Below are 27,609 nucleotides of genomic sequence, written 5' to 3' on the forward strand. Positions count from 1 at the left end.
TGATGGAAAATAAAATTAGTTTAATTTATAGATAAAAAGTACAGTTATTTTAAATAGAAATCTTGACACGTATTAAACCATTTTTAAATAAAAGATGAGACTGCAATCCTATATTTCATTATCTGAAAGTCTATTCAGGGTGACTTAACAGTTGTCTACCTGAAGCTGAAATAAATCTATATATAGTAATTAGCTCTTGCCTTTTTTTTTAATCAGAAAAGGATTTGATTTATGTCAATCTGCAACAGCAACTGACAAAGTCAGGATATGCTACATAATAGTTTATTGATGAAATGGAATATGATTCCTTAAAGGTTAATGCTTATTACAATAAATTACTATTTATAACCTGTACCCTAGAAAATTGGGATTTTTTTTTCAAAATAGCATTATAAATATGCAGTAAATTGATACATTGTAATACATACTTCTGTATATAAAAATACCTAAAGATGCCAGCATTCTTCTTAGCTTACTAAAAGATAGTTCCAATGAGTGACATTTACTTTTAGATAAGTAAATTACTTTTAGATAAGTAAATAAAATATATCACACTAAGAGTTTCTACATCATCAAAAATGACATCCTTACAATTAGATCAAGTTTAAATAAAGAATAATCTATACTGTTTTTTTAATAAAAAAGCATGAGAATAGAAAATTATATGGTTCAAAAATCAGTATTTATAAAGGTTTGTATTCTGAATAGACAAGCAATTATTTGAAATAATGCACATTTTCAGGGCCTGTGTGGGGTGGGAGTTTAGAAAAGGTAATGTAACTTTTTGCTTCCAAGTAAGATTCTCTTCTTTAAAAATGTAGAATATGTAACCTTAACACTCTCATACTCACATTATGGCACCAAGTAATACTTTATTTCACTCCCAAATGCTGGGAAATGTTTGGTTCAAATAAGCTTTGTCTCCAAGAAGTGTTCTGACAGGTGCCCTCAAAATCTGAGAGTTTTTCCGTGAGTGCTTCATTGCTTTGTAGCTTTTATTTGTTTGGAAGGCAGGGAACATACTCTGATTATTCTTATAAAACTGTAAAGAAAGATTATGCTCTCATGGAGCTCCAGGTTTACTGTCATATGTTATCATGGAATACTAGCGCAGTCTTTGGGCAATTAACTGTTGCCACCAGTACTAGTACTATCAGTATTTTTTTTTTCAAAGTGAAGGTAAAGCTGCCTTGATTATTTTTCTTTCACACATCAGAGCCACATATTCCTCCTTTAGTTAACTTTGGTCGTGACTCCACATTTTTGCTCTCATGTCACATTATCAAGAGCACTTTCACCAAAATGATCTTGTCGACACCAATGAATTTTGAACAGAAACTTCTGTATACAAGGTAATAACTTTTACAATTAATACTAATAGCATGTTTATACACCAAAGTAGCACATTATTACACAGATTGTTGTGGTAAAAAATGTTACAGATCAGCCAATCTGAAGCTGGATAAAAAAACCCTTAACATTCTTGAAAATTGTAACACCTATATGCTGAATATGTCCGCAAAATAAACTGAAAACACTGCAGAATGCAAGCATCTATGCCTATCCCAAATCACCTTTAAAAGAAGGGGAATTCCCTTTAAGCCTAACAGATTACAACAGTGTTTCCAGTTAAAAATGAAACATATCTAACATTTGTAGCAAAATCACAGTTTTAACTTATCATCACAAGTGCAAAAAATAATAATAAAATGCAACAGGGCAAATGATAGGATTAAGCAGTGCAAATGACATAACAACATGGAAACATCAGTCAAGGAATATCTCAAGATTTCATCAGGGTAAAGATTTCCTAAGGCAAGAGTCTGCAAACTTGGCTCTTTTAAGACGTGTGGACTTCAACTCCCAGAGTTCGTCAGCCAGATTTACTGGCTGAGGAACTCTGGTAGTTAAAGTCCACACTCTTAAAAGAGCCAAGTTTGCAGACCCCTGTCCTAAGGCAATCAGGTTGATGCCTCATTAAGCTTCTCCAGAAGAGATCTGCAGTGAGCTTTTAGATACATCAAACCTAATTTGTCATTATGTTTTTTGGTTTGTTTTTTACATTTATATCCCGCCCTTCTCCGAAGACTCAGGGCGGCTTACATTGTGTAAGGCATGTTAACGGTAGTTGAGAATGGATTAACGCTAAATTCTCTGGGAAGGCAAAAAACAAGAATGAAGTTGTAATTAATACCAAATCTACCAAGATATGACTATTGACTTTCTCGCTGTCATGATAAAGAGCATTGAGCAATTATGCATGTTATACAGGTAGTCCTTGATTTATGACAACTGGGATCAGAACTTCAGATACTAAGCGATACAGTTGTTAAGTAAGTTATCACATGACCAGATTTTGCAATCATTTTTACTGCTGTTAAGTGAATCATGTGGTCATTAAAATGAATCCAGCTTTCTCACTTGACTTTGCCTGTTAGAAGCCAGCTGGGAAGGTAACAAATTGTAAACACATAACCACAAAACATTGCAACTAAATATGAAACAGTTGCCAAGCATTTGAATTGCAATCGTTGACTGCAGGAGAAGTGCAATTGTGCTACCTGAGGATGAGTCTTAAATCACAAACTACCTGTATGTATATATATAATGGGTTTTTGTTATATAATGCCTAACAATTTAGGCCTAATTGATTAGCTTATATACTCAATTTATGAAATCACAGGAATTCTATGGAATCCATTGGAAGGTAGCTTGGAGGCTTTATAATCCAAGTCTTCCCTCCCAGGGTAGGAATCCTCAGATAATCCAAGGCAAGTGGTTGTCCAACTTTAGCTTAAAAATCTCCACTGAAGGAGTACCAATGGTTCTGGGAAATAATCCATTTGTTTTTGTCCTACATTTAGGCATTAGGCAGAATAAATCCATACCTTCTTCACTGCAACAGCCCTTCAAGCACTGGAAGACTGGCATCACTGATGTCATATCTCCCATTACCCTTCTCTTATTTAGGCTAAACAAACCCAGTTTTTGAAACAGTTCTTCATAAGAATTACCTTCCAAGTATCATCTTTATTGTTCTCTTCTGCCTTCTTCCCTGGCTAACGCTTAATCTGTGGTCTACTAGATCTTTTTCATGAGACCTTTTTCACAAGTACTATGGCTGAGCCAGGTACTATCTATCTTCTACCTGTGCATCTGATTTTTTTTCCACCTAGGTGCAAACCTGACATTTTTGTGTGTGCCACTGAATAGTATTTACTTGCATAAAGTCCAATTGTTCAAGCATAATGAAACATTTCAAACCTTGAGCATGTCTTCAGAGGTGTTTCCTCCTAGCTTTGTGCTATTTGCATATTTCACCAAGTTTCCCTTCCATCCTTTTCTCCAAGTAATTTATAAAAATGTTGAAGAATTCTAGGCCCAAGACAGAACCCTGAGGTATCCCACTATCTATTTGCCTCTTATGTAGATATATTTCATAATTTAACTTCTGAGATACAAATACAATGTTTATAGCTTTAGCTGTCAAATCTTCTAATGACAAATAACAATAGAATTTGGCCCACTCTTGATTGTACATTAAGTGGCTCTGTTTTAATTACAATTTTTAGCATACGTCAGCTACTGATAATAGTCAGTTATCTAGCTCACCAAAAAGAGCAAAAGAATCCACTAGATATATATTTTGTCTTATGACAGAATGATTTCCCCTTTCCTGAAAAGCATACTATTTTTCCAGACTGGCAGTCTAACTTCTGCTTCATTTACAATTCTGCAGATTCTTCATATAAAAAGATAGAAAAGCAGCTGCTATAGGTGAAAGATTTTTTTCATGTAGCAAAAATAAAGGCATAAAATGCATATTTATTTATTATTGCTGCCTTTAGATTCCTAAGGAGGAAGAAGTGGTACTACCAGAATTTTGCTACCTCAGGTTAACATTATGACTTTTTTCTTTTTGAAACAGGAGCTTCATTTGCTGCTCCTCTCAGGGAGCCAAATAATTTAAACCAAGCTTGGTTTTTCATAATTACATAACAATCAAGACTTGACAATAGGCTATGATGTTCCATCTGTACTACGAGGCTGAAAACCTTCTCTTCGGAGACTGGTTAAGTCCAAACGTGTTAAAACTTCACAGCGTACCAAGAGAATATCATCTTTTATGTATGTTCTTTGTTTCAGGGCTTGCAACTGCATAAAAGTTACATATCCAAAGCCCTTTGGGTTGCGATGGACCATAGGACGTTGGAAGGCTAGCAACTCAGGCTTGGTATCCATTACTTCTTCATGGTTGTGTCTTGGAGATCCTTCAGACTGATCCAAAATTGATAGACGTATGGTGCCTTGGAAAGGCCAAGGGAGATGACTGTCATAGTCCCCTTGCATGGTATGAACAAAAAGAGAAATGTAGTTAGCACAACGTTGAGCGCTTGGTAACTGGATATGCAGACGCAAGCAAAGTTTATATCCTGGTTTCCCTGTGTAGAAACCTGGACTATGGATCACAACGGGTCTTTCTTCCTCCTGGGCTTTCAGATATGCACTGAAATTTTCAATTTTCCACAGGAAAATACCATTACATTGTTGGGCTTCAATGTCAGCAATTTTTTCCTCTAGCGTTCGGATGGTGCGTTTGAGATCTCCCATCTGGGAGTGTTGTGTCTCCATTTTTGCAATGAGTTCTCTAATTTGGTGATCTTGTCTTACCAAGCGACCTTCCAGTTGCTGAATAGTCTCCTTGAAGTTCTGGACCTCTGGGCTACACTCACACGAGGGCGGCATGCCTTGAGAGAAGAGTGATGGGTCAAAAGGTAAAGTTCCAGAAAAATTCATGGAAGTTGGAGTAGTAACACTGATGCTCCGAAGAGTCTGAGCCATCATTCTCATATGAACCTGAGTAAATTCTTGCACATGGTGCGCCAAATCATTTCTCTGCATCTGCAATCAGACAAAAGTAAATACAACTCTATTTCTTTTGAGTAAAATCAAGGACTAAGTCTTAATGGAGAAAGGAAAATACTGCATTAAAAAAGAAGTAGCTTTATTGCTTTATATTAGCTGAAACAAAGAAGGATAAATTGAACAGAATTATGAATTATTAACATTGTAGGGATTTCAAATGGTCCGAAGCAGATCAGGTCTATGAATAATCCTCAGGTGTAAAACAAAATATTTTCAGCTATTTAAAATAGCATCAATATTAGTGATCGTTAATGTAATATTTGAGCTATGTCATTTTGTATGTAAACAGTATTTTTAGAACTTTCTTTTTAAAATTTATATTTGACAAGAATGTAACCCTTCACTTACTAACAATAACTTTTGAACGTTAATGGTTGGGCAAATAGATTAGAAAATATGAAGATTGAAATGAATCATTTTTCTGATTTAAGTACAGGAAGAATATAATCAGCATATACTCTTTTCCTTGTAAATGTTTATTTTTATAATAAACATTTGAATAAACGTTCTCATATGAATATATAAAGATTACAAAACAGCAGTTTAAGATGGGAAGCTGAAAAACATTTATGTAATTTTAAAAATCTGCAAAATTATAAAAAGGTACTGAAATATTTTATTTTCATTTTTACAGTTCTACATTTTTAAACCACTTAATTTTTCATATACTGAACTAAAACCAGAAATATTTTCCTTAATTGAGTAAAAACATTTCTGCTGTTACTCCTTTTTCTTTAAAAAGTCATGGTGATACTCTACAGAACTGATTTATCAACATTTTCCAGAACTTATTAATCCCCATTTTAGAATAATTACAAATTTCTACTCAAATAAATTAGTAAACTGAGACTATACATACACACACACAGATCAAATATATAGACATCGTTATTATTTATATTATATTAATTACTTGGCTTTATTTTTACATTAGTATATACTTTAACCTTGGAATAGCTTAAACTTCAATCAGAAGCCCTCCAGAATGTGTTGTGCTATAATTTCTAATCACCACTGGCTAGTTAAAATCCTGGTTAGAATTTTGGATGTCATAGTCTAATGTTATTTGGAAGACTCCCAGCTGCGGAAAGCCATATAAAACCAAAATGACAAGCTTGTTCTTCTGAAATAAATATGAGATTTAAATTCTGTATGTGTGATCCAATATTCAGTAGCTCAAGGTATTTCACAGCATGATTGGAAAGCTCCTTTTCCTCCCCTCCACATGGAATCTACTCCATTCTGCAAATTTTTACAGAATTTTACAATGAATTATTGCAAGATAAGAAATTAATAATTTAGAACAAAAAACTACCATATAGGTTGAAAAGAAACTAAAAAGCCTTAGCAGACAGTAAACGGAAATCCCACTAAATGAAAGCACATTTCACATTAGCAATTACAGAATTAATTCATTCCATGGAAGAATCAAAATAAAATTCTGAACTGATTTTCTGGAAAGACAGACTTTTTCTACCCTAGATTGAAAAACGGGCTACATTTTGACAATCATATATACCTGACTAAAGAAAGATTTTTTTTTCCTCCCAGGCTCTATTTCAGCCCAGCACCAGTCTTTTTCCTCCTCTGTTGATGACGTATGAGATAGTCCTATGCAAAGCAGCTGATTGTTGTGCCATGACTTCTTCCCACGACTACTGTATGTGTTCTTCTCCAAATTGTGCAATGCTTCTCATGATGCTTCTGAGGCCTCCCAAAAGCTTGTAAGAAGCCCTTATGCAAGTCTTCAAATCACACTCTGCTTTATCACAATGCTTCTGAGGCCTTCTAAAGCATTGCAAAAAGGCAGTGGGTGATTTGGAGGAGCATGCATGTGGCCTGATACAGTCTAAATTTTTTTTGTCTTGCGGCTAACCAAATAATCACAGTGGGATCAATCTTTATACATTTTACATTAATTACAATATTGTTCGATAAATATTCTTCTAAGATCAACAAGCATATGCATATATAAATAATTTAAATTACCTTTTCTAGACATCCAAATGCACTATAGGTACATGGTACTGGAGCAGTAGGGCAGTCATTATCATAATGATTAGGCAGCTATAAAAAGAAATAAGAATGAACTGTAGTTTCCAAAAATCCTACACTGAAAAGTAAATATGTATCATTTATACCAAAACAGCATTTATTAAATTAATATTCTTGCTAGTGAGAAAAGTTGGAAATTCGTAGCAAATTCGACATATTTTGTCTAAATTTTTATGCTAAAGTTCAGATCATTTTCCAGACATCAAATAAAATAACAGATTAAAAAACATTGCCATTATTACTGTAAAGATAATTCATCAGTAGCATTATACTCCACTGAAATTACATTATATTAAATGTAATACTTTTAGATAGTATTGGCAAAAGTTTAAATAAATAGTTATGCATTTTTCTTTTGGATCACAAGACCCAATTAGCCAAAGTTTTGACAAAACTGACAAGTTTTGCAAACATCATCATAAAATGACTCCTAGGATTAGATTATTATCTATTCTATTTTATATTGCCTACAATATGAGTGGTATATAAAAAAACTGATTCAATTTCTATTTAATTTAGCTGCCAGATCTGTTATTGGAAAACAATAAAAAACAAATTTTCATTGGATCAATGGTATCCCATTGATAAAAAAATAATTCTCCAATTAAAAAAAGTTTGAAAATTCTTCATTTTTCATTATAGAAATATATTGTCTATTGCTGGGACAAAGTTCAGTTTAGACAAAGATATTATAATACAAATGTTTTAAAAATTCTGTACTGCCAAATTTAACCTTTGGTTTTCTGTCTCAGATTTATTTATAATTACAGTATTTTTCGCACTATAAAATGTACCTGACCATAAGACGCACCTAGACTTAGAGGAGGAAAATAAGAAAAAAAATATCAGGCAGAGCCTGAGAGGACCACAGATAGGTGTGCCTATTGACTCTTGCCCTGTGGAAGAGACAGAAGAGGCAGGCAATGACAAAGACAGAAGAGGTGGGATTCAGCACTGTAAAAGGACCCCATCACCATGGCCCGGCTGCTATTCACCAAAGGACCAGCACCAGTCCACCACTGGGGACCCCTGAGGTAATACACTTCACGGTCTGTGATGCAATATTTGCTCCATAAGATACACAGATATTTCCACCCACTTTTGGGAGGAAAAGTGTCCTATGGAGTGAAAAATATGGTATGTTTATAACAAGCAAATATGTGGTTTATTTATAACTGTTACAATACTTTTTAAATGTCACCACTGATTTTGAGGTGTTCCCTGCTTTCAAAAACCTCTACTCCTAGTATAACTTACAAATGAAAAAAATATTAAACTAAAAATCAAGGTAAAAGTACAAATAAAACATCTAAAAACAACCTAAAAAATAAAGCATTTATGAAAATAACTTCGCATCTAAGTTTTTTTTTTTTAGTAAAGTCATTATACTTTTTTAGCAATTTAACTTAGCTGATATTTTGAGGTAGAGTCAGATCAAGATAAGTTTTAATGTCTGAAAAGATTAATAATACTATAATATTGGTGGTATGAAATAAATGGTATACATATAATTGTTATAAAAATTTAACAGAGACTAAAATGGCAGTTTTTCTGGGAAAAACATTCTGAGAAAATAAGTCTAAAGCAGGGCTATCAAACTCACGGCCTGCGGACTGGATGCGTCACGCATTGGCCATGCCCACACTCAGTTTAGCAAAGAGAAAAAAGTCACAATACATCACATGATGCTGCCGTGACACCACAAGTTTGACACCTGGTCTAAAGGATTCTTTCTATAGACATTATCTACTTATAAGATGAAGTTTCAGATATTCAGCTCTCAAGATATTTTTGCCTATACATACAAACACACACACAAAAAAGTCTTTTGAATCTAATTATAATATAGATCTAAAATCAGGTAGGACAAAACACAGGATAATGTTCTTCCCTGGCATTTAACTCTATGTAACAGTTCACACTATCCCTTTATGCCTCATGATAATGAAAGAATTCTTTATAGAATAGAATTCTTTATTGGCCAAGTGCAATTGGACACACAAGGAATTTGTCTCCCGTGCATAAGCTCTCAGTGTACATATGAAAAACAAGTGATAAATCATAATCATAAAATACAATCATCACAAATCATAAGATAGTGATAGTCATAGGATACTAAATAAAAGCAATCAACATAAATCGTAAGATGCAAATAACAAGGTGATAGTCATAAGATGCTAAAGGAATAGATAATGGAAAAGATGAGAAGGATAATAGTGATAATGATATTACTATTAATAGTAATAATGATATTACTATTAATAGTAATAATGATATTACTATTAATAGTAATAATGTTATTACTATTAATAGTAATAGTGATAATCAGAACTATGACTTAGCAATTTGTGCTATTAAGACTGGAGCAAAGTAATAAATAAAAAACAAACAAAATACGTCCCTTACCTGTTCTCTGATTAGCACTGTATTACAATATTCACAGAAGACATTTGCCAAAAGGCATATTTCATCATGAACCTTTATTTTAGTGAAAGCAAAAAAAATAAAAATAAAAATTAGTTGTCACAGAAAGGGAATGATTCATAATTAGGATTATTGCAAGTTTTACAACCTAGGATACAGCTTCTCTCTTTCTCTCATAATTGCAGAAGATTGCGAAATAAGATCGTCTGCCTTTCTCCCAGAATAAGAATTTTGAATTAATAGAGGGTACCCACTCAGTCCAAGTCAGAGGGATTGGGAGCATATAAAGCCATGCTTCTACAGCAGAGCTATTATTCTTTTTCTCAACTCATGTATATAGGCATGTACATTCAAATTTTGTTTTCTATGGGAATTACATTCTTGAAAAATCCCACGGAAATAGAAACTGTGCTTATTGAAACACTGATATGAAAATAAGTGAACTAGTATCAGAATGGTATGGCAATTCGTTAGCATAACACCATGAGAACAAGAAGATGGTTTCCCTTGATGTAACTCATGTCAATGCTGCTAGGTAAGGCTCTCAAACTTTTTTCTCTACTGCCATGGTTGTGTACAGCTGCATTGAGACATTTGACAAAAAAATAACACTTCTATAGAATCTACAACAGAATATTCAGATGGGGAATGAGTATAGTTATGTACAATTACAGTATGTATATAGGTAGTCTTTGATTTATAGCCATAATGAAGCCTGCCCATTACAACGGTAAGTTGTGATGATCATAAAAATGGGTCACCCATGTGACTTTTTTGCCATTAAGCAAAGCTGGCAGTCGTTAAGTGAGTACACCAATGGTGGGTTTCTACTTCTCCCCAGTTTGGGCAAAGCGCGGGCAAAGCGCATGCGCAAAGCAAAACGGTTGTAACACCGTTGAAACCCACCACTAGAGTACACCAGTTGTAAAGCAAACCCAGTGTTCATAATGTGTTTTTTGTGAAAAACCGAATATGCCAGTTTTCAGCAAAAACATCATAAAACATAGTAGTCACATGACGAGATGCGGCAAACAGCCCTAAGTACAAGTCTGTACTGAGAGCCTGACATGTCATTTGTGATTGTGGCAGGGCCCTCCTGTCAGAACTTCAGAACCAGGTTGTAAGTAGCCCTCCTGTCAGAACTTCAGAACCAGTAGGGAGGTCTGTTGTAACTTTGAATGATCACTAAGCGACTGGTTGTAAATTGAGAACTATCTTTACAGTTATTTTAAAAGTAAGTGCAACAGAAAAATTTTGTTCAAATCATTTAGAACATGATTGAACAGAAGGAAAAAAAAGCTGTATACCACCTTCTGCTCTGACACCTATAAATACTGGTCTACATCCAATATTATCTAGACAGAGTTTTCATTGTTCTCATCTAGATCAAGATAATGAGCAGTCAGAACTGAAGAAGGAAGAATCATTTCCAGAGAAAATGCTATTATCTCAGTGGACTGAGGAATAGGATACTCCATTTTATGGAATATACCATTTTATATGAGACAACAAAAAGAAACTTTAGAAATAATTAATGCATTATTAAAATTAGCTTATTAAATTAGTATAAATATAAAGCAGTTCTATTTTGCATTATACCCTTTTTTCTTCGTAAGGCATACACATGGCACAATTTGGACAAGCAATTTGCCGCCGTGGACATTCTAGCTTAATATGTTCTTGCAACTGGTTCTTCTGGAAAATCCCTTGACATTGAGAACATTTTTCTGATGCGAATCCACAGTGTAACTGATGGTCCTGGGGAAAAGCCATTAGAAGAATAGTCACCAAAAACCAAACCAAACTTCTATTAATTTTTTACATAATTCCTGAAAATATAATGTTTGACCATAATTACAATATTAGCAGACAAAAACATCACTGGTAGCTTTAACAACTATAAAAGCAAAAATAGACAGATGGTTTCATATGATTTTTCTCAATGGTGTTATAGAAATAGTCATACCTAGTGACCCACAATTTATTTTTCTTTTCATTTAAAATCAACCTATATTACAAAATCAATAGTAAACTTAAAATGTAACAAATATTATGACCTGCTGCAGCCGGAGATAACACTTGTGAGTTAGCAACTGAAATTCACTTATGAAGTACTCCTAAGGGCATGGCCTTCAGAAGACTCTTAATGAAATTACAGATGGTTCTTGGTTTCCAACTTCTTTGCTGACTTCTGATCAGCAAAGTCAATTGAAGAGCCAACAGGAAGTTACAAAACATGAGGACCTCACACATAGTGATTTGCTTAACAGCAGCAACTGGGAATGCCAGAATTGCTGTCACTAAGCAATGTAATTTTGTGACATTGCACTTTAGAATTATTGCTAAGCAATAGCAATTCCAGCCCAATTAACACTGTAACTGAGGACCATCTGTAACTGATTCCAACAAAGCAGATTTAACCCTTTTATCCAGTTCTTCCTTGTTGTTTTGCATATCCTAAGTATCTCTTTGTATAAATCCTAAATATACTGATCAGAATAATATAGAACTGAACCTTAATTCTTAAAACAAAATAAACATTAAAACTTACCTCTAAGTGCCTTAGCTCCATCTTTTGACTGCAGCCTTTGTTGGGACATTTCACTGTCAGGGATAGGATTTCACGTTTTGCAAAGTTATCCGGGAAGAGTTGATTTTCAAGTAAGATTTCATTGTCTATTGGACATTTATGGCCTGCATCTCTGTCAAAAAGAAACAATATAAATGTATGCATCTATGTGTACTTGTGTGCATATACCGGTATGTGTGTGTGTGTGTATGTAGCTGTATGTAATACCAAATAGTATTCTTCATATTTCTGCAAATGATCAGTTTTGGTTCAAAAGTTTCTCACATGAACTGGAAGTCATTTTTATTCCTGTTTGATTGCCGCCCTCACAGCCACAGCCTGCAAATGTCTCCCTCTAACTACAGCATCTTTTATGTCTTATAGCAGATTAATTGAAATACCTTAGGAGTGGTGGAAAAAGAGACTGCAGCTGGGAAGGGAGTCTAGGAAAAGTAATATTCCACATTTTTTTTCCTTGCATTTATCCAGGTCCCAAAATATACATTTTCACTCTCTGTGTATATATGCATGGCTAACACAAGATATAAACATATTCATTTCATATATTTATATCACGTAATGTTGTGTATTTCTTAGACAATATATCCGTTTCATTCCCATTTTTTTAAATATTTGAAACAGAGCATAAAAGAGAAAAGCAGAATCAGTGGAGAAAAGGGTAATTTGTGGTTTGATGCTGAACAAGAGTTCCCGGATATGTCCATATATCTAAGGCCTGGACTATTTAAGTCAGAATTTAACATACTGAGTTTATAGTGCTAAATGGATAGCACACTATATGTGGGATTCACACTGCTATACTATTATTTTTAAATAAATTGTAAACAATTAAAATATAACTGAATGAAAAAAAGGACTTTTAATTTTTTAGACGTTTGTCTAATAAATTCAGACACTATGAAAATCAAGAAATGTTTATTTGAGGAAGGGAAAAGGGAAGCTTATATTTAAAACTCAGTCAGCATTATAGGTGTTGAACTTCATGAGAAGGTTGTTAAAATGATTTTTTTTCCAGTGGAATAAAAGCTAAGGCTAATACTGGGGAGAAAGTATTGAGAACTTGAGTTCCTACAACCTCTGTCACATTAACATAATTTATAATGCAGAAGAAGCAATTGCTTGATCACAATTCTCATAACAGCAATCCAACTTCAATTAAAAAATGGACATGGTAATTTTAACTTCCATTCATAGTGTATGTTTACCGTATATTTAAATCTTTATTTAACAAAAACACAAAATACTGAGAAGTTGCCTTGGTTTTTAAGAAAAATAACTTTCATAATAATGGAGACAAAGCAGCGTAGGTGGAGGAATGAGATTCACAGATTGTAGAAAATAAAGATTTACTGAAATCATTACACTGCATTTTCTTATCCAAAGTTGCTATCAAGTGCTACGCTTCATTTTTATCCATAAGGTCAAGTGATAGTCATGTATTATGTGCAAGTCATTTATGCAAAGAATAAAATGCCACACCATTTATTTAAGATTTCAATGGCTCAGTTTTATAACTTCTTCCCTTATGTGGGACAATCACTGACTGACTATCATAACTCAACAATTACTATTAAGTCCTGAATATAGCTACATATTTTGCACTTAAATAAGATTAGCAGAGTCTGAGGAATCGGTCACTTGTTTGATACTATATTGATTCTTAGGGCGGAAATGAGAAGTTAAAAAATAAAGTGCTGTGGGCCCCTGGTGTGATTTTCTGTTATTAAGATGATTATTTTAATTTGAGCTGCTGTGATTTTTTTAACTGTTTTAAATCGTTTTTTTTTTATTGTTAGACACCAAGTCTACTAGGGCAGCAGCTGTAACAAATTTAACTGAATCAATTCCTCAGTAAATTATTCTGCAATACTGTATTTTACTTATTGATATTTATCACAGCTCTCTAACAGTAACAAAGGACTACTTTATGTCAGCATATCACAGTTTAAAATCAATCAACCATCAAACCAATCACACACAGAGAACACAAACTGTGTCATGAAAGACCACAACTGAATGATTAAAGACAATTCTGAATTATAAATAATTCTGGAAACAGATAAGACAAAAAGGCGTTAAAAGCAGACTGTATGAATTTTCCTCAGGTGATTCACAGTAATCTTTCCCTTGATACCATTCATTTCACTCACAAGAAATTTTAGTTTTAATTTTTTGAAGATTACACAAGAAATCTGATGGAGCAATTAATGGAAAGAACACTGAACCTGGGGCACAACTGATTTTCTTTCAACATGCTGTGTTTACCTTATGGATTTGACAATGCAAGCTTTGCAAAAACGATGTCCACACGGCGTCTGTACTGCTTCCCGTAGAGCCATTAAACAGATAGGGCATTCATATTTACTTTCCAGTGGTGGGTCAAACTCCACATCATAGCCTTGGGTTTCCTCCATGAAAGAGTTTGAAAGTGTCCCACCAGTACCATTGCTGATGGGGGCAGTGAAGCTTTCCTCCTTGGTCCCAGCGCTACAAGCACTGGCCATGGCTGCACAGCAGTCACTCTCTTGATCATTGATTTCAAAACTTGTGTTACTATGTAGTAGACTCATAGTAATTTAAGAAGTGGTAGGATACCTACAGACATGAAAAAGAAAAGAATAACTCGTCATATTTAGATATTTATCACATTATTCCCTATTAGAAAAAGTGTAATTTTATACAAAGTGCTACAAGAGTGAAAGATTATGGAAATAAAAGGGAAGGGAGGATGAACACTAAAAACTGTTTATAGTAATAATATTCTATATTTCTCCATATCTTTCTAATGTGTTTCAGTATCATTTTATACTTTGCTTTTCATGTATTTATATAATGACTTATAAAGTTTAATTTTGGGAAACCTTACCAATTCCATCCAACTACAACTATATTTCTACTCAATCTATTCTTCTTTTTTTTAATTCTTATTTTTTTCTATGATTTAATCCTTATTTACCTCTATATGAGCAAATCTCTTCAACTTATTTAGTACCAGTCACTTATTTGGGGCAAAATAGTTACTAATGCTGAAGATAGAATGTCCCAAATCCATGTACAACTCAACAAATGTACATCCTAATAGTTCAATAATATCTATTCTCCCATTTGCTTTCACAATCACACACAGGCACCGTGACTCAAGTTTTATTATAGTTCTATCATCTGTCCATCCATCCACATCGATCTGTCTGTCAACAATCTAAACTGCTATTACCATGTTTTCAAAAACAATCAAAGAAATCCCTTATATTTATGCGATTGGATCATGAGAGTAAGGATATATAATTCTACTATCATAGAATAATAATAAAAAAACAAGCTAGATCCATAGATATTCAAGAACTTTATATAATTACAGTAGAAACTATTCCATGTTTGTTACACATTACAAGAATGCACTATCCTATGTAGTGGAAGGTTTGAGCAGTTTCTACTGTGTTTCCCCGAAAATATAAGACCCTGTCTTATATTTTTTTGAACCCTGAAATAAGTGCTTGGCCTTATTGCCATGCACTCAAAAGCCCAACTGGGCTTATTATCAGGTGATGTCTTATTTTCGGGGATCAGGGTATTCAGGTATAATAGGTTTAATTTGAAGTTTAAGATTGCAATTCTGCCCAATCTGAAGGAGTGTTCAATTTGGCAGAATTCCCCTTTGTTCAGAATTTTTAACGAACGAAGTAGCTACACCCTTCACAAAACTATTTCCTAGATAGTGGGCATTTTGCCAGTTAAACATTTAAAGCAGGATGTGAACAGCCCAGGGAAAGAACATGCTTAAGTTGTACTTATATTGTCTTAATTCAAGAATTCAAGAATGCCTGGCCAAATCTTGGTAGAAAGGATTTATCTCTTACAGAATTCAGGACAACTTTTAAAAAGTCCTCTGCACACCAATAATCATTCCATTGATACAATGATAGAGTATAGGTAGTCCTTGACTTACAATCACAATTGAGCCCAAAATTTCTGTTGTTTGAGTTTTGCCTCATTTTACAACCTTTTTACAAAGGTTTTACAACCTTTCTTGCTATAGTTGTTAAATGCTGTTTAGTTAATAACACGATTGTTGAGTGAAAGTGGCTTCCCCATTGACTTTGATTGACAGAAGGTCACAAAAAGGGATCACACAACAATGGAACACAGCAACTGTCATGAGTCAGCTGCCAAGCATCTGAATTTTGATCTCGTGACCATGGGGTTGCTGCAACGCTTGTAAGAATGAAAAATGGTCATAAGTCACTTTTTTCAGTGCTGTTGTAATTTCAAATGGTCACTAAATGAACTGTTATGAGTTGAAGACTACCTGTATTCTGTAGGATATATTTATACCTTGGCACAATTAGTATGTGAAATCAAAGAAAAAGAAAAACTCAAGTGATAAGGGATTATCTCTATCTGCTCTTGTGCATTTTAAAGAACTAGTAAAGGGCATTAAAGATAGAACTGCTTTTCAACATCATGAAAAGTACCTTTACAAAAGTATTAAGTGAAAAGCTGTATTTTGTTTAAAAGATGAATTTAAGATATTGCATTATTTGCTAGTATTCCCAAAGTTCATAGTCCTCCTAAGGCAGTATGCCAAGTGTTATTTCCTGTTAAAGAAATTCTCATCAGAAAAACTTCCAATAATTTGATAAGACAATTATTGACAGGCAATAATTTCTGCCTGTCAACGAACAACCACATCATAGTATTCTGAGTTCCATGTAATAAAGAGTTAATATCAAAGAAATGACATTTAGTCTACAGAAGATGTCTCAAAAATAAGAGAGGGGGAAAGATTTTGAAAAATCCCCATCTCGCTTCTAGAAAACTACTGTTAACAAAAACATGATCAATTTTGAAAAAACAGCTGTCAAATAAACTAACATTTTGCTTATTTCAGAAAGATTTCTTTATTAAGAGTATAAAAGAGAAATATAATGGAATATTTAAAGTACAACTTGCAGTAAAGATGCAATCCATTCAATCATCAAAGCTTTGCTTTATTTAACTCTTATTTTTTAAAAACTGGATTTAAGAATTCTCGTATGGGGGAATGTGTAAAATGCACAATGCTCAGTTGCAGCTAAGATACCTCGTCCTCCAGGAATGGGATCTATATTCCTTTCCTTTTTTTCATTCTGTCCTTTTTTTACAAAGCAACCAAAGTCAAAAACCCAATCTCTGTTTGTTGAGCAGTATCAGCAGCAGAAGATATCAGAACCACCATTAAATTAGCAGGGATAATATAGATGATAAAGTCATTAATGCTTTTTTTGGCCAGCCAAGAGCTTCCATTATGAAATTTCTTGCCTTCCAAATAAACCTGGGTTTTTATGAAAGATAGTGTCAAATACTTCTTAAATGTGTGTGTGTGTGTGTGTGTGTGTGTGTGTGTGTGTGTGTATGCATGCATAGATTTCTTAAGATGCAAAACATAATTTTATAAATTATATGACAGCTTGATTTACTTGTTTATTCCCTTATTGGAGCAATAAGGTGCAGTGGTGGCACAGTGGTTAAAATGCAGTGGTTAAAATGCAGTATTGCAGGCTAACTCTGTCCACAGCCAGGAGTTCAATCCTGCCACCTGCCCACAGTTTGATCCTGACCAGCTCAAGGTTGACTCAGCCTTCCATCCTTCTGAGGTGAGTAAAATGAGGACCCAGTTTGTTGGGGGCAATATGCTGACTTTATAAACCACTCAGAGAGGGCTGTAAAATCAGTGTGAATCAGTAGATAAGTCTTATTGCTATTATTGGGAATAATGAAAAGAAGTTCATGTATTGTGACATAGTGATGAAGAAAACATGCATGCCTTTGTATGTTATCATAAATAAAATAAAATTTCACAAACACTTTCTACAAAAATGCCCACAGGATATTGCATCTTCTTTTTATAACTTATGGGTATCAATGACTTCAAATAACTTTATCTTTCTTTGCTACACATTAAATTTTTCCAATGATTTTATGCTTCTTGAAAACCCTAAAATGTGTTCTTGTTGAATCAAATTGTCTATTACAAAGGTGCTAAGAGAAAGTAGCCATATTTGTTTATTTGTTTTTTGAAAGATTTAATAGTTACTTTTCATAACTATGCTTTTACTTCCTTATGATGCAAAATGTTGAAAAAGATGTTTTATGCTCTTTAAAATCATGAAAGTTTGAACTGGTTGGTTAATGGCAACAAAGGCTATAAAAAAACTATTTGCCTATTCTCCACAGAATAAATTATTTCCCACTATAAAAGTATAATGCCTGTTTTAGGGGTTTTATTAATGCACACTATATACAAAGCTGGGCAATGGAATTAAAACAGTTTTAAAATCCTTACTTTAAAAAAATTGGGATGTTGTGAAATTACTTGCATTGTTAGCTACAAAGTAGTGAAGCTATTCTACAGTAACCAGACAAGAAGAGTAACATATCCTACTAAATATAGAGAATATTTTGAAAATACAAATTTCCTTATCTCTGTATATCACTTAGAAAACAGAAAAAGTTACTATGTACATTGCCTACAGAATTATACAGTCAGTCTATTCTATCTCCCGCCTTTACCAATTTAAAAGGCTTCACATAATACAACTGAAAAATATTCCAAGGTATGTCCACACCTTGAAAATACATACATATAAATATGTATGTATAAATATGTATGTAGACCTCACTTAATGTCTGGCATGTTTAGCAACTGTTTGAAATTTTCAGTGCTGAAAAATGTATGATCCAACCTTGCATTTACCACCATTGCAGTGTCCCTGCAGTCAGGTGATCACCATTTGCGTACTTCACAACTGGTTTCCAACAAGTAGTTTATAGAGAAGTTGGCAGTAAAATTGCAGTCATGTGATGTCTCACCTAAAGCCCATATGTGATTTGCTTAATGTTCTCAGCGGAACTGAGGTTGTAAGGCCATGATGGTCTTGTTGTCGTGTCCCACTCCTCCGCTGACGGCCGGGTCAGGGAAATCCGAATCAGGCTTGCCTCTGCAGCTCTGCCCAAAGTCCTAGCAAAGTCCTCAGAGCAGGCAGGAGACCAAAAAGTGACTTCAGCAAGATAAGTTCGACTTTGCCTGACTCAGAGACTGCTAGAAAGCAGATCCTTTATATAGGCCATGGGGTGTGGCTCCATGACTCAGCACTCATTAAGGCCTGCCCCTCCCTTCATTCTGTTGCCTCCGCCTATCCAGTCTTCTGATGTGAGGGTCACTCCAATCAGCAGCTGTTGGAAATAAACTTTCCTCAGGCTCACATGCTGTGGAGGAGGGGGAGGGGTCTAGCTGCTCCGTTTGCCTGGGCATGGAGCCAGGGCTGGGGCCGGGGGGGTGCTCCCTCCTCTGCAGCCTGCTTGGGCATGGAGCCAGGGCTGGGGCCGGGAGATGCCCCCTCCTCAGCCTGTCTGGGCATGGAGCCAGGGCTGGGGCCGGGAGGACATTCTTCAGCGTTCAGAAGCAGATAAGCAGACCCCGGCTGCGGTGAGAGCGGGCAAGACACAACACTTGTGGTGTTTTGCTTAGCAGTGGGAATTCTTGATTCCAATTGTGGTCGCTAAGCTATATGTAAAATAAACAACAGCCAAAAATATCTAGAGTACTTAGCATTAAAGTATATTATTTTCATGCACCTTCTCAATACAAAAGTATTGCTAATTTTGAAGTACATATTGCTTCACAACAGCAACAGTTTGCTAGTTGAGATTATGAAGAGAAAAGAAGATAGTCCCATCTATGAAAAATAAACAGCAATAAACATTTGGCTATAACTACGCTTTCAGTTACGCAGCTGTATGCAACTATTTTTATTCATGGATATTACCAAAATAGGATACTTTAGTTTTATTTTAACTAAAGGAAAGTCTGTTTTTCTTATAAATTCTACATAGTTTTTTCTATGAAAATAGAAATATCACAATTTTAAGGTAAAGGTAAATGTTCCCCTTGCACATATCGCCGTTCCGAATTCTAGGAGGCAGTGCTCATCTCCGTTTCAAAGCTGAAGAACCAGTGCTGTCCAAAGACTTCTCCATGGTCATGTGGCTGGCATGACTAAACGCCAAAGGCACATGGAACGCTGTTACGTTCCACCAAAGGTGGTCCCTATTTTTCTACTTGCATTTTTTACATGCTTTCGAACTGCTAGGTTGGCAGAAGCTGGGACAAGTAACGGGAGCTCACCCCGTTATGCGGCACTAGGGATGTGAACTGCTGAACTGCTGACCTTTCGATCGACAAGCTTAGCGACTTAGCCGCTGAGCCACCATCACATTCTTATATCCACTTTATTTTCTCTTTAGGAATGCTAATTTTCTCATAAAATATAACTTCTGAGCTTCATTTACCTGGTAACAATGCTTTTTCCTCCTTTTACCCAGTTTTTGTTTATTAGGACTAAATCAAAATTTCTTTTTTCATATATTTATTAATTTCATTTATAACCTGGGTTTATACAACTCAAGACAGGATGCATCTCCCAGTCCTAGAAGTCCTTCTTTGTACTTCCCAGAAGAGGTGCTGAACTAAAAACTGGTAAATGGAAGCCAGCTAGATCATTTAGGACCAGACATTTTCTCTCTCAACCCAACCCATTCTCACAGGATGGTTATTGTAGGAAAAGCAAGAGAAGCAAATTTAAGCATACTGTCTTGAGTTGTATTAAAGAAACCCAGATTATAAATCAAAGTTAATAAACATATGAAAACTGAAATTATAATTTTTCAGATATTTATATTTTCCTTCCTCTTTTTAAAATACTATTTTGAGGTATGCATTCTGATCCTAAATGAAGGCGAGGAAAGCAATTATGTGAAAGGAAATTAGTTGCTGTTAATATATACCGGTATACTAATTTGTGAGGGGAATACATACCTAAATTTCATCTTTGCTGTTTAATTTAACAGCATAGTTACACATGTGTTACTGGTGAGAATATATACTCAGGGACACTTTATTTCTAATAATCTGTTATTAATGACTGATTTGGGAAAACTTTAAAACTACATGGCAACCTGAATTTGAAGAGGAAAAACAGACAGTTAAATTACATTTATCAGCAACTGTTTCAAAAAGCTGTATCTTTTCCTGGTTGTTGTGCCATCCAAGAAAAAGTCAAATTTACTTTAACAAGGCACCAACAGTTATTATAACCTGTCTGAAAGCTCCATATTGGGTTTCCTTATTAAATCCAGATTTTTGCATAGCACTTTCTCTGGCTTTGTATATTAGAGCTAAAAACAGGATGTATTTTGAATGACATGAGTGAAATGTAATGTATATCTTTCTTTTATCATGCCCACCAGTTTTGTCATCTCAGACAGCTACTTTCGTCATTCAAAGACATTCGCTTGAAGATAGATTTAAGAGATTGCTTACTTTTATCAGAGTCTGAATTGTGTTTGCTTTATTATTACTACTATACTATGTATACACTAAGAAATGGTAATAGATTCTCAAAACTATTAAAAATCTATAATACTTCAGCTCTTACTTTCAATTCAAAAATAGTGAAGAAATAGTGTACGGAATTAGGTTATATGATCGTCAGTGTACACAATACTGGAAAGTAATTTAATCCAGTTTCAGTTTCTGTTTAGAATCATTGCCAATTAAGGAAAGCCCATTTGTGTTAAAAAGGAAAACAGAACAGGTTGCGTAAGTTTCAATTTCTATTTCTGATAACAAACAGAGAGCAGTTTTAAGAATTCACATCTTGATCCATTAGCTTTAGATGAATGTGATTCTGGAATGTGCTTTGCTTTAATTTCAACACTAAAAAATTATACCAACAAATTCCTCTGTTAATCGAAACTGTGGAAAAAGGAACAAAGTATACTCATTGTCACGTTTAAACATGAACAATGCATGGAACGTATCTGTCATCATTGCAGTATCTGATACTAGAAGTTCAAAAAAGCTGCTTTTGCAAACTAGTTTAAGTACTTGAGGAATTATTCAAAAAGAGTGTAAACGTAAACAGAGTGAGGGGAAAACACTTTTTCTTCCAAGCCACTGAATAATAAGAGAATATTCAGTTTTAAGGCCAGCTCAGAAGCTAGGTTTCATTATGCTAAACAATATAACTACATTAATCAAGAAAATAGGTTTAAAATGCTAATTACAGTAGTGGGAAAGCCCCTGTTCAAGTCTAACCTAAGCAGGTGACCTTTGATAGTCATTCTTTATTTCAATATATTGATTAGAAAACAACAAACAACAAACTTTTATCTTAATATGTGGTCTGTCTGTCAAATAGAACTAAACACTCTGCTTCATTCCATCCAATCTGTGGTGCAGACCACCTCCTATTCATTTCATTGTAATTTATTGGATTGTTGTGAGCGGTCCACAACTGCTTGGAATTGGGCAGCATAAAATTTAATAAATTATTATTAAAACATAGGATCAATAAATGCGAAGGGTATAATATTCGGCGTCGACAGATACAGTAAGGTATATGGGATTACTTTAATGTTAACAGAGAGGTGCTATTTATATATGAGGCCTGAGTTCTTGCAAGTTCTATTCCAAATATGCAGGTTTCTACCATATATATTCTTCAGTCTTTGCAACTACAGACAAAGCACACTTTTGCAATTATATGACATAAAAGCCAGACTCCTAATCCATTGTCTTTAAAATATGTGCTGTTCAGAGTTAAATTACATTTATCAGCGACTCTTTCAAAAAGCTTTATCTTTTGCTTGATGGAGACACCCTTCTGACCTCAATTTCAAGGGGGATTTTATTGTTGGTTTTATCACAGTGTACCAGGACCTCATTTACAGGATGACTTCATTTTTGGGGAAGACAATTCTTGTGTTCTAATCAAGTATCTTGTAAGTTCACGTTGGCTTTTACATCACTGGCTTACAAGACATTATTCTGATGGATTAACAGATAAGCTTCTATTTAATGTGTTTAATTATGACTCTATTTTTTGGTTGTATGATAATTATTATGAGATTTTAAATTACTAGGAAGTATCTATTTCACTATGATATACAATTATTATTAGGAAATAAAATGATGATACTAGGCTGATCCCACCGTGCCCGAAACATCCAGCAAGGGCATTCAATATCTAATGACTTTTAACTGGCAAGATCAGTCAGCAGTGATATTATCATCATGATAATTACAAACAGAACTGGTTTGTAAATTTTTTAAAAAGTAATTTAATTAAAATTTCTCCAGTAGCAAAATCAACACTTTGCCAGCACATTAGATATTCCCACCTAATCCATATGATTAAACTTGAAAAAGCAGCCTTTCTGAAGCAAAGTGAAAATTAAATGTGCTATTTCAGAATTAAAATGTTAAGGAATTCCGCTTTGAATACTTAAGAAAATGACATAATCAAAAGTGCCCACCCACAGCAGCACAGGAAACTGAATATATGCTTTTAAAGCTTCGAGGACTAAACATTAGTAATAAGGCGTTTAATAAACCACCATGTTTGGCTTATGTCCTGGCTTCCTTTATTTCAAACCAGATCTTGATTTAGGATAGTCATTACTACACACAGTTAAATGGGGTAGTAAGCAGATATGATCTCAGAAAAGATCCCGGTTGCCACATAAATGAAAGCATTCCTGCCTTCCTTTTGCTACCAAGGTACGTATTTTTGCTTTGATGAAGAAATCTTTTTTTTTTACAGCTCCAACCCAAAAATATACAGGAGACAGACAGAAAAATATATATAGACAGCCAAAGAAGGGATGAGAGACATATGAAGAAACTGCGAAACAACAAGTGGGACATATGATCCTCAAAGGCCAGGACATGGGAAAGGGACAACAGGAAAGAGGTTGCACTCTTCCTAGTTCTACAGCTTAACTTTTCAACTTTAGAAATTGTTCTATTTATTAAGAGACACAAAGAAAACATACACATAAAGTATTAGAGTGGTAGAGTGTGCACTCTACCCACGCTCCCCAAATTCTTCACAATTTTATGTGACTTGTGGAAAAATTGGATTTTTCACCTCCCCTTTATATTGCAGAATGTTCCATACAAAACTAACAATTCCAGTGTGTAAAGCACACACAGTTCAAAGTAGGGCACCTCGGTAGCAGATTCCAAACTAAGTTGGAGGGAATAAAAGCACAAACTTCTAACTCTCACCATACTATACAGGTAGTCCTCAACTTACAACAGTTCATTTAGCGATTGTTCAAAGTTATAAATATAACAGGACGGAAAAAAAAAGTGATTTATGACCTTTTCTTCACACTTACAACTGTCGCAGCATCCCCACGGTCACGCAATCAAAATTCAGACGCTTGGCAAGGTTGCAATGTCCCAGAGTCATGTGGGTGATCAGCTTTGGCGACCTTCTGACGTGCAAAAGTCGATGGGGAAGGTAGATTCAACGAACAACTGCTCAACTAACTTAACCACTGCAGTGATTCACTGTGGCCAAGAAAGGTGGAAAAATGGGGCAACATTCACTTAACGACAGAAACTGTAGGCTCAATTGTGGTCCTAAGTCCAGTACTACTCTCTTGTAATTTCCCAACATAGAAAGCGACGAGCGGCGAGGAAAGCTCTTAGGTGGAGTCAGCTTGGCAGAAGGCTGTGACGGGCGGACATTTAGCACACCCCCGCGGACACAAGAGCCCGGCAGAGACTACCAAGCCTCCCCCACTGAACCCACAAGGGGTCCCACGAACCATTCCGGACAGTCCTGGAGCCGGAGGCGCACGCGGGCTAGGAAAGGGGACCAGCAACAAGATCGGGCGCCAGAAGAGAGGAAGGACGTCGACGGAGAGACAAGCAGCCCCACGAGTTTTGCACTTTTTAGAAGTTTTTTTAAAAAAGTTTTTTTTTGTACACGTGCTCAGGGCGGGCACCAAGCGGGCGAGTCTCCCCCGTCAGGATCCCCCACCCGCCAAGGAAAGGGAGGGAGTGAGTGAGGAGAAAACAGGGCGCCGCGCTTACCTCTCAGCCCGCGGTTCTCGCCTCTCCCGAGACTTCTCCCCAGCCGCTATGCCAAGGCCGCGACCGAAGCGGACTGACGACGGGAAGTGGGAGGCGGCGAAGGAAGCAGCGCCAACGGAAAGACGCTTCCACCTCCGCCAGGCCCGAGCTGCAGGGGACGAAACCGCGCCACAGCGCCCCTCGGCAGCCAGCCAGCCAGCCAGCCTTCCCACGCCGGGCCGGGCGAGCCCTTTTGCAACGCGTGGGCGGTCGAGAGGGAAAAAACACACACACGCACCACCCGTCCGCTTTTGCTGAGCTTGGCCAAGCGGCCGGGGAAAGTTGCCCTTTCGGCTTGCTCGGTTGCGCTCTACGTTTTTGGAAGCCTTGCCTGGCTTCCCCTCCTGGACGAGCCGCCTCCGCTTTGCCTTTGCGGAGAGCGATCCGCCCGCGAAGCCTCTCTAGCTGCTGCGAAGTGGGGTTGCTGCATCTGCCCACAAGAGCCGCGTCCGGTGCTCCTTGGGTCGATGACGGGATCGGGTGTCCCGTTTCTAGAGACGTAGCTCGATATGTTTAAAAATCCGAAATGTAACCCTGGGCTTAAAATAGTCTTCCATGGAGGAAAGGGGTGAGTGGGTTACCCGGTTGTGAGTGCCCGCTCCCTCCCTTCTTGCACCGTCTTACACATTTCAGTACAGTAGGACTTTCCTGATAATTCTGTTTAAGGCTTGTCTGCAAAGCTAAGTAAAGGCAAGGAATGCAACTGGATGTAATTTGTAAAATAAAAATGCTACTGCGAAGAAAGATACTTAAGCCTTTTGTACTATCCTACGCCTGCATGTTGTTATAGTATTTTTTTCCAGATAGTTTTTAATTCGTCCATTTTCAAACGAATACGAAACTGTAAAATAAAACAATTTTGTACAGTTTTACTTTCAAACTTGAACGACTCATTGCATTATTAATTTTCTTTTCGATACTTGTATTTTTAATTGATTTTGCTCAACTACTCTTCCAAACTTTTCTGACAGCGGGGACAATCAACCAATGGAACAGCTTGCCTTCAGAAATTGTGGGAGCTTCATCATTGGAAGCTTTCGAGGAGAGACTGGACTGCCATCTGTTGGAAATGGTATAGGGTCTCCTGCTTGGGTGGGGGTTGGGCTAGATGACCTGCAAGATCCCTTCCAACTCTGTTATTCTGATCCCTCCCCCAATACTATTATTAGGGTTGTTGCCTCCCATTTTATACTCAGGGAATTGATTTCACTTTGATAAGTCTGAATTTGTCTTCATTTTGTTTTGTTATTCTACTGGTTCAGCCCTTTTCAATAGTATATCAAAATTACCTTAAATTTTCTTTCTTTTAAAATCCTGGCTTCCTCATCTGATTTTCTGTAATCTTGAAAATTTGATGAGATTTCCTGCCACATCTTCATTTGTCATTAATAGGCATATTAATGAAACAACTTTATGGTCTGCCACTAAATACTTCAATTTGATGAGGAATCGGCTGATGAGCATTTTCCTCTTCCAGAAATCGTTTAGACATATAACCCAGAATTTAAGTAACTTTCTAAATAGAATAGAACAGAACAGAACAGAATAGAATTTTTTATTGGCCAAGTGTGATTGGACACACAAGGAATTTATTTTGGTGCATATGCTCTCAGTGTACATAAAAGAAAAGATACACAACTATGTGGAAAGCTTCATTAAATATTGTGCTGGATTCAGTAGTACATGATAAACTACTCCTCAAACTAAAATCCTACGGGACCTCTTCACAATTGGATAAACGCCTTCCTGTCAAACAGACAACAAGTGGTCAAAATTGGCAACGCTATATCAAATCCTTTTCCTGTCAAAAGTGGCGTTCCCCAAGGTAGTGTTCTTGGGCCAACGCTCTTCATACTATACATAAATGATCTCTGTGACCACATCTCAAGTTATTGTGTTCTCTTTGCTGACGATGTCAAACTATTTAATACCATTAACAATACTTCTACCCTTCAAGAAGACCTCGACTTAGTTTCCGATTGGTCTAAAACTTGGCAACTCCAAATCTCTACCAGCAAATGCTCAGTCTTACATATTGGAAAAAAGAATCCTATCCACAAGTACAAACTCGATGGTCATTACCTTACTGACAACCCCCACCCTGTCAAAGATCTTGGAGTTCTTATATCAAATGACCTTAATGCCAAAGCCCACTGCAACTACATAGCAAAAAAGGCTCTAAAAGTTGTAAACCTAATTTTACGCAGCTTCTTTTCCAAAAACTCTACACTACTAACTAGAGCATACAAAACATTTGCCAGACCTATTCTTGAATACAGCTCATCCGTCTGGAACCCATACCACATCTCTGACATAAATACAATAGAACGCGTCCAGAAACAGTTCTTCGCTCCTCCGAAAACAACAAAATACCTTATACCACCAGGCTTGAAATCCTGGGATTAGAAAACTTACAATTCCGTCGACTTCGACATGACCTGTGTTTAACACACAAAATCATCTATTGCAATATCCTTCCTGTAAAAGACTACTTCAGCTTCAATCGCAATATTACAAGGGCAAAAAATAGATTCAAGCTTAATGTCAACCGCTTCAAGCTTGATTGCAGAAAATATGATTTCTGTGACAGAGTTGTTAATGCTTGGAACTCATTACCTGACTCCATAGTCTCTACTCAAAATCCCAAAAT

General features: G+C 35.8%; 1 protein-coding gene across 3 annotated transcripts; it reads right to left on the reverse strand.

The window, feature by feature from the left end:
* Positions 1-25,720, reverse strand: TRAF6 (TNF receptor associated factor 6). Of its 3 annotated transcripts, none has more exons than XM_058161676.1 (7): positions 24,921-25,720; positions 14,261-14,590; positions 11,957-12,107; positions 11,005-11,163; positions 9,388-9,459; positions 6,916-6,993; positions 1-4,902 (listed from the first exon to the last, which is right to left on the reverse strand). In XM_058161676.1, exons 2-7 carry the CDS (start codon positions 14,563-14,565, stop codon positions 4,021-4,023), a joined length of 1,647 nt encoding a protein of 548 aa, XP_058017659.1. In that variant the 5' UTR covers positions 14,566-14,590; positions 24,921-25,720; the 3' UTR covers positions 1-4,020. The 3 variants fall into 3 exon arrangements, with proteins under 3 accessions (XP_058017659.1, XP_058017661.1, XP_058017660.1); XM_058161678.1 differs by lacking the exon at positions 24,921-25,720 and adding an exon at positions 24,653-24,860; XM_058161677.1 differs by lacking the exon at positions 24,921-25,720 and adding an exon at positions 24,218-24,639.
* Positions 25,721-27,609: the final 1,889 nt, after the last annotated feature.

The sequence above is a fragment of the Ahaetulla prasina genome, chromosome 1 (genome assembly GCF_028640845.1).
Source record: "Ahaetulla prasina isolate Xishuangbanna chromosome 1, ASM2864084v1, whole genome shotgun sequence".
Lineage (NCBI taxonomy): Eukaryota > Metazoa > Chordata > Lepidosauria > Squamata > Colubridae > Ahaetulla > Ahaetulla prasina.